We start from the raw sequence: 18,130 nt of genomic DNA, 5'->3' as shown, positions 1-18,130 counted from the left end.
ACATACCTGTGTTCACCTAAGAAATACCTGTGTAGTTAATTAGGTGTACTTTATTCTTCTCAGGTAGGCACATAGAGAACACATATAGAATATCATCACGTATATTATGTAGGGAATAATGTGACCTGTGTTATGTGCACCTTTGATGTGATGGTTGATAGAAGCTAGGTTCAGGTTTCCGGCAGACCTTGATGTGGACTGGACAGGGATAACAGTAGACATTTCTGTGCTCATGAATAGTTAGGGAAAGTAATCCTGTATATCTACATTCACATTCATCTATAAATGTATGTGTAGTATCCAGATTAAACATGAACAGATTAATAGTTTTAACATGTGCATACATCCAGTATTGTAGTATGATATCACATTTGTGTGGATCTGTGCAACAACACTGTTCAATAACAGAAGTGCGTATTCACACTAACTATGTTACATGTAGTGTTGAAGGTCATAGATATTGTTAAAGACACACAATCTGATCAACACAATTTTACATGCATATGGAGCGGTACCTGTATATGGTTTTACACAATACTTAAAACATGCATCAGTAAGCTCAGCTTACCTTTATTTATAGAACAATACTAGATTAATAAGCCTCTTCAAATGTACAAATCTTGCCTTAATGCTGATACCAGTACGTGTTACAAACAAGCAACGGGTGTGCTAAATTCATACATAAGGTTCTATGGAATTGTATAAATACACTTATATGGGCAAGGTTACAATAGTGCACATGTAGTGCATTTGTTACGTGGTATTTCTGTGGCAACTCCCATAATATACATGTGTGCACAAGCATGGGCAATACAGTCAGGTGTTAGAGAGTTCATATAAATCTATATCACAGACATTCAAGTCGCACCTTCATGGACATGTATATGTGTGTTGCCTCATTACAACAAATCAAACAATTAAGAGATGTTTTTACATTTGATAAATTAATTTGTATCAAGGAAAAAAGAGAAATGCCAGGAGTTAAATGGCTGATGACCTACTTATATCCAGACATTACCTGTAGGTTAAATGTTTATCTTGCTGTTATTGAAATTGTGAAAATCAATTTAGTTGATATGCCCCAGGATCAAGCTTTACGTGGGTAATATTGTTATCCAATTACTAAATGTACAGGCTTGATAAGTATATATTTGTTATGATCTTGGGTGGATGTCAGTTAGAAATTTGATTAGTAACAGATTCAAGTAGGCTACACATCATTTATTGTTGAGTGAACTTAAATACCATAATTTATACATGGAGTGAATTTATGCCAGAATATATCAAAACATTTGAACTATAGTATGTAATGGTTGATATGTATCATTACACATGTAGCTAAGGATAGAATTCTATCACAGTCAATGCTACATGCATGTATACAAATTCAAACAAGTGTTTTATCTTTACATGTATAGCATAACTGTCAGAAGTGTTCTATAAATACATGTGCATGTATCAGTACTGACCACAAAACAGGCATGTGGTAGGTTACCATTATGTTCAGTGATAACCTCCAGAGGGTACAAAGAGACAGGGTTGCATGTTTGTCCTTCCCTCTTGTGGTTTTGACATTCCTATAACGGTTTAAGGCTCACCTGAACAGCTACATATGTACGTGTAATCAGGACTACAATTACGTTCAGGTGTCACTAGGTGTAATATAAGACTGGTTTTTAACCCTGTAGTGAAAACAGATGATATAAGTATGTGTATTGAGGATTTACATGTAGATTGAAATTCATTACTTTCCAGATTTGTGTCTTCATGAACACGAATCTGCAACACGATAATGGAATGCAGCTGTCATTTTCTGTGATAAACTTCTATTGTCCTCCATGATCCAATTGCCATTTAGGAAATTATAGTCTTCTGCAAAAGAGGCTTGTTGATAGTGATACCTTAATTTTAGCAGAATGCTCTGTTAATGTGCTTATGATTATAGCTTTGTGAAGTGACTGAAATTACTATATTTTACATCAGAGCATCTTTTATGACACCTTTTGCTTCAATCTGATTGATTCATCCACCTTGTAAGGCCACTTACATGTAAGTTTGATCAGTTTGATTAATGGATTTAAACTTTACATAAAAAAGTATAAGGTGAAGGTCTTTATGTAACTGAACTACAATATAATATTGAAAGCGGCAGTAAAGTTACATGCACATGTCTGTGAACAGATAAATCATCTTTAACAAATATTGTACTATTACATAAAACAGATCCCATTTCCATGCTTAACTAGTACGGATCACATAATATATGTATGAGAACAGCTCTGAGTTTGTTTGTGCATAGTTAGAATGCCTCAATTTGTCCACCTTCAGATCATCAGAACTATTTTGGCATAGACGAGAACCTGGGTCCTGTAGCAGTCAGTATTAGGAGAGAGAGGCTTGACGAGCGAGACAACAACAACGGCCGGGCAGACTACGGACAATATCAGTACAGGATTATCTGTAGGAACAGTGAGGTAAGTGATGCTTAGTGATGGAGGGCATTGTTGATTTGTAAGGTCACAGCTACATGTAGTTGTGTTGCTAACTACTAATATATGCTCTAGTTTTATTCCACTTTGTATAAAAGTTTGATAGAGCCATTGTTACTTTATCAAACATGATAACATGCACATTTACATGAAATTACAAGTAAAGTGTAAACTGTTTTCTTTTGATATTGATCTTCATCCTTAAGAACAAGGTTTCCATGGGTCCCTGAAATCATTCAGTTTTTCAAAGCTGTTAAAGAACTTGAATACCCTTGAAAAAGACCCATAAAAGTTCATGATTTTTTCAATGTTAAATATCACATTGTATTAAGTACGAAATGAGCCAATAAATTAGCTACCAAAACAGTATCCATAAAAATTAATCTCCACTGCAAGATTTGTACTTGAATGGCGCTTTATAGTGGTGGAAAACATATAACATGAGGGCTCTTCTGGCCTAGTGGCAACTGTGTGACTAGTGTAAAGGATGGATTCAGAGCTTGTGGGACGTGGATTCCATCTCACAATTATAAATATGATTAACAAAACCTTGTACAAACTTCTGTGTTACTCCTGCCTGTTGAACAGTCTGTGAGTACAGTTTACCCGTGACATGCATGTGTTATACTTATATGTAAAAAGACAGTTATTAAGAGTATCAGATCTATATTGTGGATGTCATCACATGACCTGATTTCAACTGATTTAAAAATAGTTTGCTGCTGTAGCCAACTAGCTCACGTGAATATGCACAAATGTCATCTTTAAGGTCGTATTGCCAAGAAAACTGTTTAAGGAGTATTTCCCCTTGACATTTTTTTTCCCGGCTGAACTTCTGGCATGTGTGGATCATTGTTGACACTAGAGATTCTATCAGCATAGCACTGTGGCTTTGTCAATGTTTGTGTATGTGGGGACATATCGACAGCTTCAGCGATCTTGTTCTTATGAAGACAGAAATAGAACAGTTCTCTGTCCATGGCTCTTGATTTGGAAATATTGACATAAGCAGTGGCGCTGTACAATGCCAAACTACCTGCTTGTCGTTGTTGTAACAGGTGGCCTGAGTGTACTGTAACTCGCAGTATGTAAATTGTCCACCACAAAGATCAGTGTCAATCTATACCTGTGTACTTAGAAGATGTTAGGCTTTGCCCTGTAGGCACTGTTCTTCAAACTTTGGCCATTTGCTTGAGATTGTCACATATCAACACAATGAACACACCCAGGCTGTACAAATTATGATACTGTTTAATATCGTACAATATCCCAACTGTCGATTGAAACAACACATCCTTGACTCTGTTTGTCGTGAAGATAGGAAGCAATGTACGTGGTATTATTAAGGTATTCAGTTGAGCATAAGGCGTTTTGTTGGCCCTGTTTCTTATATTTGTTAAACAGTAGATCATCTAGTTCTTGTATCAGGAGAAAAACAGTGGACTCAGTGAAGCAGAGGAGTACATTTCAAATTCAGCATTAATTTTTAAGTTTCTGCATTTGTGGTTCATATTTTTTTTGTTGTTGTCTTTTTGTTTTGTTTTTTCGACCATTTTGAATCTGATTTTGGAAACAATACTACACTGGTTGGATTGGCCAGTTTCAGAGCTTCACAAAAAGTATAATTTTGTAAGTCTATAAAGAATAATGCCTTCAGAATATGCTTAAATAAACTCCTTACAAACATGCGAAATTTAAAGAATTACTATATATATGTACATATATATACATATATATATATATATATACATATATATATATGTGTGTGTGTGTGTGTGTGTGTGCAAGGGTAGGCATTTGTATGTACATGTAATTCATTTTGAGTGGAAGACAGTATGTGTTATTCAGCTGAACAGAAATATACATGTACGTGCTAAAGCATCAAGGTATACAGTATCTAAAAGAAAACTTGTAATTTATAGTTTCTTCCTGATGGTGAGAGTTACTCATCCAGTGTTATGTCAGCTGTCGCAAGATCCACCCCAGATAAGGCAGTGAAGTGATGTAGAAAAAACTATTATTTATGGTATAAGTGTGTGACCCAGGCTGTGATGTGACCCAGGCTGTGGTGTGCCCCTCTTTGGGCACCCCTGTGACAGTATCAATGTCTTGCCTGTTTGTATGTAAACCTCAGACAAGCCTGTTCAGAGATGTGTGTAACTCACAGTGTGTGTAGAGTTTTCACTCTGACATTACTAATGTTTGCTGACAGACACATATATCCATAAAAACCATTCACACTCCTGTGTTACAACCCCCTGATGACCAATCTACCCACTACATCTTTAACTTCAAGCTGGGTTTCAATTTTATGAGCGGCATAGTAGTTTGTCAAGTTTTTTCCACGTGACAGTTTGTTATTTTAAGTTAACCTCAAAGATGTACATGTAATTGAGGAGGCGCTCCAATTACAGACCAGTTTATCTGCAGCACTTGACATGGATATTAACCTTCTTGACTTAGCAGAAGTCTGTTGATTATGTAAGTGTAAAGCCATTTTCTCTTTTCTACATATATTTACGTGACTTAAATATAAACGGAATATAGTTTCAAGTTTTATATATACTAAATTTCTCAATATATTTAACCTCAGAGAATATAATGTGTCAAGTTTTGGCATAATGGAGGAATGTGTCTGATCTGGACAGGTTATTTTATTATTTGTCTAAAGTTTAAATTTGGCCTTAACTGTCTTTTAGTCTTCAATATTTTTTTAATTATTTTTTCAAATCGCATTTAAAGTTATACTTTACTAGTCAGATTTGTTAGGGTATGTAAGACATGAGACAGTGCTTCTGTCACTTTGCAACATTCTAAAAACGTTTAAACGCCAAAGCCTGCAATGTAGCCTTACAACTTTTTCATGACTGTCGTGTTCACCATATTGTATTATTTGACACAGTTAAAAATTGTTCAGTTTTTTTTTATATAAGGATTAGGGGCCAATTTCAGAGAGATGTCCTGTATGCCCGATAGTGTACATGTAAATTAAATGGTACAGTAATGGTGACATACAAAATATTAAGCAACAAATGTACAATTAAAAAATGCTGTAAGCTGCTTGGTGAAAGTGGCCCTTGAAGTTTATGATTTATTTTCCAAATATGTACATTTTCTTTTTATGGACAAGTTTGCTTTTTACATGCATATATTATATAAAGGGGAGGTAAAGTTTGGTAAGAATGAGTCAGATAATCCCTGCATACCAGCACATGTTTTTGAAGTTAAAGTTTTGCCTAGGCTCTCAAACAGGCCTTGATTGGACGGTAGTGTTTATCATTCAACAGCTGCCAAAGTGTTTGTGATCAGCTTTGGGTGGTCCTAGAGGCTTTGAACTCACAAGGGGTTTAAGATGTGGTTCTCCTTAACTGTTAATGGACCTCAAATTACCCAGCCTAACTCAAGCCAGTTTAGTATGTCCCCAAATTTGGATAAAGCATTTCAAGTGTCCGAAGTCTTTGATCCGACCATTGCCATCTAACGATTAAAGGTATTATTTAACATTCCTTCTGTTTAAAATCTTGAAATATTGAAGTATCTGGCTGATTTGAAGAGGGCTCAGTGATCAGTAGGGTATGCCAGTGATTATTCCTCTTTGTGTGTTGACCTCACCACCTGACCCTGAAAGCTGTCAGTCCTTACTACTGATTATGTCAAGGGAACATAATAGTCTTCTAATGGTTCCAAGAGAGAGAGATTTCTTAGAGCTCAACCTGTTGGCCTTCAAAGGACATTTACATTCCTTAGTGCATTCTTATCATATTGTTTACATATTGTATTTTTTTGCTTCAATGTTTGTTTTTCTCTGGATCAGTTTGATTCTTCAGCTTGAGTAATGTCACCAAACACTGTCTTTAACAGTGGTTTAATGTAATATACATGTTGAAGCAACACTACAGTTTTTGGAGCGGTTTGGAAAAAGTGCATGTATATAATTTCTTTCATATTGTGGATCATCATGTTACTTTTAATTCAGAACAGGCCTAATATATGGGAATGAGGTTATCAGGAAGTCACCAGGCATTCTCCCTCACATATTTACATTATATTGGTGTACATATTTATGGAATGCTGTTTCATTCTTTCACTGTAATGCACATATTTTCCTGAAATGTAAGCAAATTTTGCCAGTGTTTGGATTATTCTTTAATCTTCAAATATCTGTAAGACCTACTTTTGTAATAAGTATATGTTCCAGATTGATGTATAATTTAGTATGCTATGAACAGAATTCATAATATTCAACTGTGAGGTGCGTATTCCATTTGTGATATAAAAACTTACGAGTGAGTGCAGTTCATTTTTAGAAAACCTTAAGAGATCAAATGGATATTATATATTTGAACCATTTGTTAAGTGTTATGTGTTTGTTAATTTCAGTTAACAGCTCTCCGTGGTGCAATTTTAGAAGATGCAATTCCATCCTCAAGTCGTCTGTCCAGTTCTCGTGGAGTCCCGTTTAAAGATGTGCTGGAGTACACTTTACCAGAGCTGCAACTGTCATGTCTGCGTCAGGCCACGGCAAGCCCCAAAACTGCCGAGCAGCTCATCAAACTGGATGAACAAGGGGTAAGGCAACAGAAACTGTCATATGGCTCACACCTGTTCTACAGAAAACTAGTTTTAAAGTGGAACCAAATCATGGCAATAAACCTGTTAAATAATGATGTGTCCCAGTTTCACTGTGGCGTCAAAACAGAATGCTAAAACTGTCAGGCTATACTGCAACAGGTTTTAACAACTTAAACTTTATCATTGAGGTCACAAACTGGAATCTTTTGTGACCTTACACTGGAATGTTTGCGCCAGAGCCATAACCTATATTGATACGCTTTTGAGTATGGCATTTTAGATGAATAGCTGACTTCCTCTCCGACCATAAGTGGGAAGGTCTGTCAACAACCTGCAGATGGTTGTGGGTTTCCCATGGGCTCTGCCCAGTTTTGTCCCAGCATAATGCTGTCCGCCATCATATAAGTGAAATATTCTTGAGTACGGCGTAAAACACCAATCAAGTAAATAAATAAATAAATTAGATGAATAGCATTAGATTAGTAACAGCAGGATTTATAGCAGTGCATTCGTAAGATCGAAAGAAAAGAATGTGCCTGAGTGCTTTAATTTTGATACCTTTGTGGATCCTACCCAGTGCCTAAAGTTTTTTTATATGGACATGTAAATGGTAACAAAAAAAAAAAAATATTGAGGTAGTTTTTGGTAGACAGGGTAAATGTAGAGGGTTGTAAAATCTATACGTCTTGGATGATATCAGATATCTTGGGGGGTGTAGGCTTAATCAGTGAGGTAAGTGTCCAGTATTGTTGTGTGAATGAAAAAGATATTGAGACTGAATACCATCATCATATTGGAAATACATTTCTAAACATTGTCTGCCATATTGACGTTGTTGTTGTTGCCGTGTGTGTTACAGATTTCCTCAACCTACAAAGTTGGCATCATGTACTGTCGGGCTGGTCAGTCCTCAGAGGAAGAAATGTATAATAATGGTTAGTACTTGACTCAGTAGACTTGATAGTGGAAGTAGTTAGCACTGCATAAGGGTTCATTTTAGGTGTTGGAGATCCTGCACCTGTGTTTAAATATATAAAAATATATCTTTGCTATTTCAGGAGATCCAATTAAGGGAAAAAATCTTTCCCTTGTCACTAAAAAACTATTCTTTTGGAGTGCGTCTTTAGGACAAATACTGTGACTAAGGCAAATAGTTGTTTGTCCTAGCCGTATGATTTTTGTGATGATGTCCGACAATGTAATTTGCTTTTACATAATGTATGTCCATGTGTTTTTAAATAGTTCTTGCCATGTAAAATTTGCTTTTGTACAAGCTGGTTTGAATACTTATGCACCAGATACTTGGCAGTTTTCTTCACATTTTTCTTTGCTATTTACAGAATCTGCTAGTCCTGCTTTTGAGGAGTTTTTGAATTGTATTGGGGAAAGAGTGCGCTTGAAAGGCTTCGAGAAGTACCGAGCACAATTAGACAACAAAAGTGAGAGTTTGTTTTGAATATTTTGAAGTTCACAACTTTTGTCATTGCTATCCCAAACTCATTGATTCTCAAAATATTCTTTTCCTTGATTAATCGAATGGCAGTTGAGATATGAGATAACCCAGCTAAATGTATAGTGAAGATTTCAACAGGGATTTTCAGATTTTTTCTTAACATAAAGTTACACCTAGATTATGCTTATGTAGAATTTTTGATGATGAACCTTAAGGCATGTTTATGTATGGTATTTCATTTTGATGTTTTCAGCGGATTCCACTGGGACCCATTCTCTGTTTGCTAAATATGGTGACACTGAGATCATGTTTCATGTGTCCACAATGTTACCGTACACAGCAAATAATAAACAACAGGTACGGGATGCATTCTTTCTACAGCAAGTTGGTGAAGAATTGGAGAATGTGTTTTTGATGCTGATATAATGAGGCTTACGAGGGAAAATCTTCAACCTGTTGCTTAGATTATTGTTGTGAAAATACGATACCAGATTGTAGTGGTTAATGTGAATCTCCTGTGACTTTAAATAAGTAGTAAGGATAACAACTCTCTATTGTAAAGATTTAAACAACACCAAACTCCAGCATTTCTGTAGCTTTAGAAGTCTTTTATATGCTTTTACATATTGAAATGGATTACACAGTTTGCATTGGTTATCGTCTCGTGCTGGTATTAGAGGCTGTGTCTGATCGCATTGTTGTACCTGTTGTAATTACAGTTGCTGCGCAAGCGTCACATTGGTAATGACATTGTGACAATTGTGTTTCAAGAACAAGGTGCTCTTCCATTTACTCCCAAAGCCGTCCGCTCACATTTTCAACATGTATTTATCATCGTCAAAGTGCATAATTCAAACACAGATAATGTTCGCTACAGGTAGGTCGGTTTCTTTTGATATGTCAGCATTAATGTGAACATTTAGAGAATAGCATATTTTTCTGGTATATACAATTGATTCTCAATCCAGTATGTTCAAGCGGGCCTCCATGGCTAAGGGGGTTAACATGCCAATGCAGCGCATTCACTCCGGAGCCTCCCACCAGTGTGGTTGCTGTGAGTTCAAGTCCAACTCATGCTGGATTCCTCTCTGACCGTATGTTCGAAGGCCTTTCAGCAACCTGCGGATGGTCGTGGGTTTCCAGAGCCTGTTTTCCTCCCACTATAATGCTGGCCACCGTCGTATGAGTGAAATATTCTTTAGTACGACGTAAAACATAAATCAGGGAAATAAATAAATAAATTGAATAAGTATTTTCACTTATTAATTGTTTTAATGGTTTATCTGTATACTTGCCCCAAAAGAAATGTGTACTTGGAGATGTTGTGACCTGGTGTCATGGCTGAAAGAGATTCAGATGCTTACTTCATGATTACTGACAGCCTGAATCTTTCATTGGTTAAAAATGACATCGGATGGTTTTTAAAAGTGTACATTTAAGCTATGCATTACTCTTTTGGTACCCTGTATTTCAATGTTATGTGAATGTAGATGTCATCTTCCCTATTTACCTGCTATATCATTAAAGGCTTAAGATCACCATGTCTCTTTTTGAAAGTATGAATTGAACATTTTGTGAAATTTACTCCATAGTGTGGCCGTTAGCCGCTCCAAAGATGTACCTCCGTTTGGGCCCCCAATCCCTGAAGGGGCAACATTTACTAAATCTCAGGAATTTGCAGACTTTCTGCTTGCAAAAGGTTGGTATAGTAAGCAGTTAATGAATAGCTAAATTCACCTGTGCATTGTTAGCTCTTTGAAATAATTTTTCTGTCTGTATTTGACCTAAAATTTCACCCATGACTAATTTATAAATTTTGTGATAGATTCTGAGCGTTTTGTTGGACTTTGGAGAGTGTTTTTAGGTTGTTTTTGAAGGTAGGGTGATATCCTACTGGAAATGTGTAAGTACTTCTTGAGAAGTTTGGGATAAGGGGGAACAACTCAACATAAATTGGTGTATCCAGGTGCATTCAAGGGAGATAATTATGCTTATGTCTGAAAAGGTTGTATTTTATTGATACGTTAAGGAAGGTTACAAGAACTTTGTGTTAACAAATTGTTCGTTTTAGGAAGAAACGAAGAGTTATTGTTTCTGCTGAGAGAGTGGCATGTAGATAAACCAGAACAGACATACTTAATTTATTTAAAACAGGATAAGACATGGAAAGACTCGATGCCAAGGCTTCATTTATTTATTTGAAAAATGGTGTGTTATGCCATGCTGAAAAATATTTCACTTATACTACGGAGTCCAGCATTATGGTGGGAGGGGACGGGGGGAAAGCCGTTCTTTATGCCAGGTACATGCATTTAAAGCATTATTCGTACATACAAGATCCTTTCCTAAGGGTTTAAGTAAAATTCTTACAAGTATCAACATAAAGCTACTCGACAGTGATAAGTTTTCGCAGATTAAAAATTGATTCTAACTACCATGGCACATGCATTTTAAGCAATGTTTCTGGGCTAGTTACAATCAAGTTAGCAAATTGTGGAACCTGTCAAGACCCATTGGAAATGTCCAATGATGTATTATGATGTAACATTGGAGACAGGACATTAAAGTTACGGACTTAAACTTCTCAGACAGAACATTTATGCCAAAGAATTTGCATAACAAACAGACTAATTGCTTTAAAGTCTTTATCAACATTACCATGTACTGTGTCAGAGGCATTTTCATGGAGGTTGAAGTTATATGAAGCAACAGTTGGTTTTTTGTAGCTTATTTGTAGTCTATCTTAAAGACGAGGTACTACCATCCTCTCAACCTTAGTTTATATTATATTTTATGAGCTGCAGGAAAACTTTTCCAGACCCAAGGACTAAATTGGCGAAATCATTGAAACATTTTTGTAAAGCTGACCCATCCTGACCCAGGAGTCTCTCACCAATGCTGTCGCTGTGAGTTCAAGTCCAGCTCAGCTGGCTTCCTCTCCGGCCGTACGTGGCAACGAAGGTTTTCCAGCAACTTGCGGATGGTCGTGGGTTTCCCCAGGGCTCTGCCCGGTTTCCACCCACCATATTGCTGTCCACCGTCGTATAAGTGAAATATTCTTGAGTACGGCGTAAAACACCAATCAAATAAATAAATAAAATAAATAGAAATAACTTAACGATAAGATCTTACACTGAGAATGGAATATAAAACCTCAGCAATTTCAAGAAGAACTTCAGTTTTTTAATCCCCAATTCTTTATTTTGATTTTGTCTTGAAAATTTCGTTGTGGTACAGTTGGCCTTCAAAACAAAGAATTCTAAATATTTCTAATTAATGTAACCTGACTGTTGAAATTATTGTTAGAACATCACTGTATCTTTTAACCTTCTCCATTGCCTCAAAATCTGAGGTGTGTAGTGACTGAGAGCCTCAGGTGTGTTAACGTTCAGAAGGGACACTGAAGCGGAATTCAGGTTGGCTAATGTGGGATGTGCAGTCTCAACAGGAAGCTACAAAACACACATGCACAAATCTTCTCTGTGTCAATACACAAACCCGGCTGTTAATATAGTGTCAGAGGCAGTGGGTATCTCAGGCATGGAGGTTATGCTATAGCCAGAGCCAGAGACCCGCTAATCAAATGTAACCAGGCTGCTCAGGCCATCGTGTCAGGAAATATCTCAGTCTAGCTGGGATAATGGGTAAATGATGGGTTTAGGAGCAAACAGTTCAAATACATAACCAACAGTCAGGCATGTTTGTTTGTTGTGAAATATGTCCCAGGTTATCTTCAAAAATATATTCACTCAATAATTAAGTGACATTTGGATTGATTACATCAGCTGATTGTTGGATTTGAAAAATTTATCCAGTTAAAGATTTTGTCAAGTTACTTGACTGATGTAATGTTTTGTGCATTATTAGCTCCTTCTTCGAGCAAATGCCTATTACCATTCATTTTTAATGGAAAGTTTCATCTTCAGATCAAAACCATGAGGATAGGTAAATGTAATTTACATTACAGGTAATAGTTACAATTAGTTAAAAGCCCAAGTGGACAAGAGAACTCTGGTGTGTAGGGGCTGGGGATTTCCTCAGGCAGAGAGCCTGGCTCCAGAAGAAACCTGTGTCCATGCTATGGGTAAACATAAGTGATCTTACGTTACTCTGACCCAGCTGCAGGGTGTTGACCGGGGCTGCAGGCTGCTGTCTGCAAACATGGCGACAAACACACATTGCACATGTCAAACAAAGTTTCCAAGACTTACACATGGTTCAGCATGGGCTTGTTTGGCTCAGAAGAGACGAGCTAGAAATGGCAAGACATATCTAATCCCTGTTTGTCTGTCTTTTAGTGATAAATGGAGAAAATGCAGTTCATCGATCTGAGAAGTTCATAGCCATGGCAACTCGCACAAGACAGGAGTACATGAAAGACCTCGCCACAAACCATGTTACGACAACAACTCTTGACTCAGGGTCAAAACTCAGTAAGTTCTGACTTCTGTTTTCCTTCGTTTATTTTCTTATTTTATGGTCTCTTCAGCTGAAGACAAGTGAAAAAAATGATGATGTTGATTTTTTTATTACGCTTTTTTTTTATTAAGTTAAAGTTTTAATACTGTGGGATTTAATCAAAAAATTTGTCACAAATGTTATCAGTACACCAGTCAGGTTACGATAACAATATTTTTCTTTGCAGGAAAAAATATGCCCTGCTTGCGTCCAATTTTATGGTTGTAGTTTTTGTAGAGTTTCAAAATTTCTGAAAATTTACCATAATGACTTACATGTTTACAAGTCTAATTACTTGTAATCTGGAAATGTTGTAACCTCTATTCTTTTTTTTTTTGTTCAGGTAAATTTGGTCTGGGAAGTGGTCGCAAGAAAGAGCGCACAAAGCAGAAGGTGACGCCTGATCTGTTTGCACGTGGAGCTGTCACATGGCCAGTACAGGTATAGTCTCATAAAATGTCTGCAGAAAAGTTGTTCAGTCTACTGCATGATTACAGGTGATGAAGTGAAACTTGTCATATACCCTCAGAGCTGACGTTTTTTTTAAATTGCAACATTAATATGTTATGAGTCAAATTTTCTATTTAAGCCAGGCGATGTGGGTATGTCATCTTCTTAAAGTTATGTCTTTGAGTGCAAGGCCTATCAAACAAATGAGTGCGTGGTTCCATGCTTTCTTTTCTAGGTTGAAGATTTTGGTTGGTCGACACAGATTGACTGCCAGCTTGGTATTGCCATGGAAACTATAGCCATTGTGGAGGAGTTGTCAAAAGACGTGGTGTTTACAGTACCATGTGATCGGGTCCTTGGGTGGACTCAACAAGGGGCAAGGTGGGTCACTGTAAAGTACTTTTTTGCTATTTACATTTGTTAAAATCACTCAAAGCCAATCAGTTGTCAAGTATGGACACTGTTACTAGTAACATAGAAATCTGACAGATCTTAGAGTACATTGTACAAAGCTCATGTGGTCTAATTCTTCAACGTTTACAACCACCACTGCGATCAATATTTTGAAACACTCTGAGAGACCTATATGGTGTAGAGAAATAATTTGTTTTATGAAGCTTGCATCTTTAGTGACACAAACAAATCATTTTTGGTGTCATTTTCATAATAATTTTATGCATAAATTCCTCTGAGAAAAGTGTTTTAGTGGTTGAAAAGGTTTACAGTCATTCATGTATCCATTTAACTCTCACTGTAGTACCTGTAGTAGATCTAGTAGTGGTATCTTTTATGCGTTAAGTTAATTAAATTTTTATGCGTTTCTATTTTCCAGACTCTACTTGTAATATATTAGTCTCAAGAAATTAAGAATAAGCAGACTGGTAAAGCTCAATTTACATACTACTTTTGTGAAACTGACATGCAAAATTCAGCGAAATGAAACTATCAGTGAGTTTCAGTCTGTAGCATCATCTGAAATAGAACATGTTTTTTTTGGTTGATATTACAATGGAATTGTGTGTACACATCTTATAGATTAAGATTTTCTACATATATATAATTTAGATGCATAGAGGGAAAAACTGATTATCTGTTGGTGTTACATTGCAGCTTGAGGCTGTACTATGACCATGGGGAGTGCATAATGTTGAAGTCGAAGGCTAATGACATGGAAGAAATCAACGAGATTGTCAGCAGACTGGCAGCAGTAACAACGGGTTCAGAAGTTAGTATCGTATTCCAAATGCCCCTGTGCTTGTGGATTTTTTGTTATAAATGCTCAGTCATGTGGCTCACAGTATCCCTTTTTACATGTTCAGCTTTATGTTGTATTCATCACATTGAAAGGAAATGGTTTCCTAGGAATCAAGTACATTTTCTTTGGTCCATATCACGTGTTCCTGACTGCGCAAAACAAAGTGCTACTTTTGATAATAAAATGAAACAAAATGATGCTAACTTCTTGTATCTTTCTTCCTTTTTATACTTGACAGACATTTGAAATCAACCTTAAAAGGAATGGTTTGGGACAGTTAGGTTTCCACGTCCATCCAGATGGCCTAATCACAGACGTTGAACCATACAGCTTTGCCTGGCAGGCTGGTTTGAGACAGAGCGCCCAGTTGGTGGAAATCTGTAAGATTGCCGTGGCAACGTTAACCCATGAACAAATGGTGGATTTGTTGAGGACATCTGCCATTGTGAAAGTTGTTGTCATTCCACCTAATGATGATGGAACACCAAGGTAAGTCATCTGTGTAGGGAAAATAGTCATTGTTTAATGGATCTCTTCTGTTTTGCAAAAGGTTGTTGACACATTACAAAAAATCTCATGATCCACTTGATGATACAATCATTGATATCCACAGTGCTGTGTATGAAGGCATATGTCAGTCACAGAAGGCATTCTTTAATGGAAGACAGTGGGAAAGTTATATTGCAAATTAATTCAAGAGAAACTAAAAGAAAGTAAATGTGTAGTTTGTGTGTGATAAAATGGAGGATTATGGGTGTCAAACTTTGTGACCACCATTTTCATCCAGACCTTCCATATTTCTCTTTGCTGCAGAGGTTCCGTGAGCAATTTGTACTCGCCCAACTCGTCGCTGTCGGGCACGCTCAGTTCTGAGCGGTCCTGGTCGAGCAGTCTCACGTCCATGTCCTCTAGCCACAGTTCACTCACACTTCCTGTTAAATCACGCTATGGCCCCAGGTACAGCCTATATTGGCACTTGGTCCTTCTGCTCAGGCAGAATACACTTTCTGCATGGAGGTCCCTCAATCCATTGAATTTGATCAATCCTGCATTTTACTTTTTCTTCCTGATTGTAAACATTTTGGTTCCTGTTGTGGTTTTTGCATATTTGATGGTTCCTGCCTTTCTGTATTCTGTCCTTCATGTTGTTTATGGATCTGATTGCCGACCATTCCTTTACACCTTAAGGAGATCAACATGAGTTAAAGTCATCAGTTTACTTTCTCCTGCTATTTTCCACCCAAGTTGTTTCACCATGCATCCATTTCCACTTTGCTTGATTTTCACATCTGGGGTGCTGTTTATCACCTGGTTTATTTTTGTTGTTTTCTTCTTCATTTTTACATTCTTGCATGTTCGGTTATGTTTCTTACATATCACTAAGGTAGCAAACCCTGACAGTATATAGTTCCCTGTTTGTTCCCGCTTGTTCACAAAAATTTAATCTTGAATAGAATTCTTCTTTTCGAGTTTAGCATGCTTTTGTTGCTATCAGATTTTATAACTTAACACCTCACTTAATTTACAAACACATTTGTATATTAATATGAGGTGGTACCAACTTTGTTTTGGTAGCTCATACGTGTATGTATTCCAGCTGTTGTATTAAGCACAGCTGATTTTAAAAAATGGTCAAATAAGTAAAGTAAGCAAGTAGTTGTTGAGACATAGTTTTGTAAATTAGTTTTTATCAGAGCTAAATGTCTGTATAAGTGGATTTATGTTTTAAAGGTTTGAGAACAAATAAGATTCTAAGAACAGTGAATATTCTTAGAATGAAAAAGGACACCCTGGTCCTTTAGATTTGTTAAATTGTCAGATATGAAACAAATCAAACAGCAAATAAAATCTCTGTATTCCAGACTGGTGATTTTATGACATTTGTGAAGTTGTGGTGATGTTGATATCTTGTTTTTGATATGATTACTTATCTATTGTGATGGTTTGGCAATATGTTTCTTAATATAATGATGTATGTTGTTTTCAGGGTCAGCAAGAAACCCCCATTGTCCAAAAATACACTGATGACGCAGAGCTCTTATTATCCTCAGTCAGATTTAGTCTTGTCATCCAATCGTCGGTCAGACGAAACTCAGAACTCCCATGATTCCTCAGAGAGCTACTCCACACGACAGGGGCTGTCTGACAGTTTCTCAAGCTCGGGGGAGGAGCGTCATTCTCGTAACAACTCCCATGACAGCGGAGATGGACCACCCACAGGTAAGCTCATTGGTGAAGGGCTGGGATCTTTTGTATTCGTAGCATTATAGCGCTGGCGAGTGTCGCGAAATTCTGGTGTACCCATTACATGTACGTTTGCTGTAATAGGAGTAGACCAAGTACTTGTGAAACCAGTGTCAGTATAATGTGACTGGTTTGGGGATTGTGCCTGGTGTCTTTGGAATGAGGTGCTTACCTTTTGCTAGCAGTGTCTGTCAGTGTTAATACTATCAACCAGTTATACATGGTACCTTTCCACCCACCATAATGCTGGCCGCCGTTGTATAAGTGAAATATTCTTGAGTACGCCGTAAAACACCAATCAAATAAATAAATATACATGGTACCTTGTTTTTACTCCATGCAGTACGGAATGGCGCTGTTAGCAAACAAACTAGGATAAAAGTGGGGGTCTTCATGGCAGGTTCTGAGATATGCACAAAATAGGTGGCCAGTATTCTCCAGATTATCAGCTGCAGTCTGGAGATGGCAGAACATTAAAAGTTGACGTTGCATAATGAGACATTGATCATCTTCACAATTTGACCATCTGGAAAACATGTGCAGATCTCTGAAATTTTTGTCTGAAAGTTTGCTAAAAAATGGAAATTATTCCTAGAAATATTCTTAAATTACGCCTTTCTTACCTGTGAAATATTTTGTCTCATTAATGACAGCAGTCTATCACGTTTCCACATGTTTAGTGTGTAAATGAATATGCATAGATTGTAGAGTGTATTGTAGGAAGCATTTTTTCTCTATGGTACATCTGAAAAACTTGCAGTAAAGATTTGAAATCTTTTTGTCCTATATTGTCAATAAGCAGTTTTATGGCGTCCAAACAAATGGTGAAGTGACATACATCTAAGAGTCAATGCCGTCTGGCACTGAGACCCTTTGTTATTATAACGTAAATGGCTTATGTTAAAAGATAAAGAATGCAAAAATCCGGCATATAGAGCCATTTACAGAGCTGGTTGACATAGTTTAAAATCTGTAAAATTTTAGACAGAAATTCATACCAGTTAACTTCTACAGTGTTACAGCAGTTAAGGATGGGTTGAACAGGTTCTGTACTCTATACCAGGTAACAGTGCAAGCCTACTGGTTATTACCAGTTGTCATACAGTGATGGATGAATGTAGGTGTGTTATGATGTACATGATTATGATGATATGAAGTATGACATTACTGTTTACATCTTTCATTGGTTTGAACATGTTTTCCTGCCAT

General features: G+C 36.9%; 1 protein-coding gene across 1 annotated transcript in view; it reads left to right on the top strand.

The window, feature by feature from the left end:
- Positions 1 to 18,130, top strand: part of LOC135466360 (signal-induced proliferation-associated 1-like protein 3) — a 52,818-nt gene that overhangs the window by 23,659 nt on the left and 11,029 nt on the right. The window contains 14 exon segments of the mRNA XM_064743794.1: positions 2,329 to 2,474; positions 6,870 to 7,058; positions 7,921 to 7,996; positions 8,402 to 8,500; positions 8,768 to 8,871; positions 9,234 to 9,391; positions 10,107 to 10,213; positions 12,813 to 12,947; positions 13,316 to 13,413; positions 13,658 to 13,803; positions 14,533 to 14,647; positions 14,916 to 15,166; positions 15,491 to 15,634; positions 16,665 to 16,897. Of these exon segments, the coding sequence (XP_064599864.1) occupies positions 2,329 to 2,474; positions 6,870 to 7,058; positions 7,921 to 7,996; positions 8,402 to 8,500; positions 8,768 to 8,871; positions 9,234 to 9,391; positions 10,107 to 10,213; positions 12,813 to 12,947; positions 13,316 to 13,413; positions 13,658 to 13,803; positions 14,533 to 14,647; positions 14,916 to 15,166; positions 15,491 to 15,634; positions 16,665 to 16,897 (2,001 nt within the window).

This window comes from Liolophura sinensis, chromosome 6 (genome assembly GCF_032854445.1).
Source record: "Liolophura sinensis isolate JHLJ2023 chromosome 6, CUHK_Ljap_v2, whole genome shotgun sequence".
NCBI lineage: Eukaryota > Metazoa > Mollusca > Polyplacophora > Chitonida > Chitonidae > Liolophura > Liolophura sinensis.
Note: the sequence above shows the minus strand (reverse complement) of the source record. Positions and strands in the feature narration are given on the sequence as shown.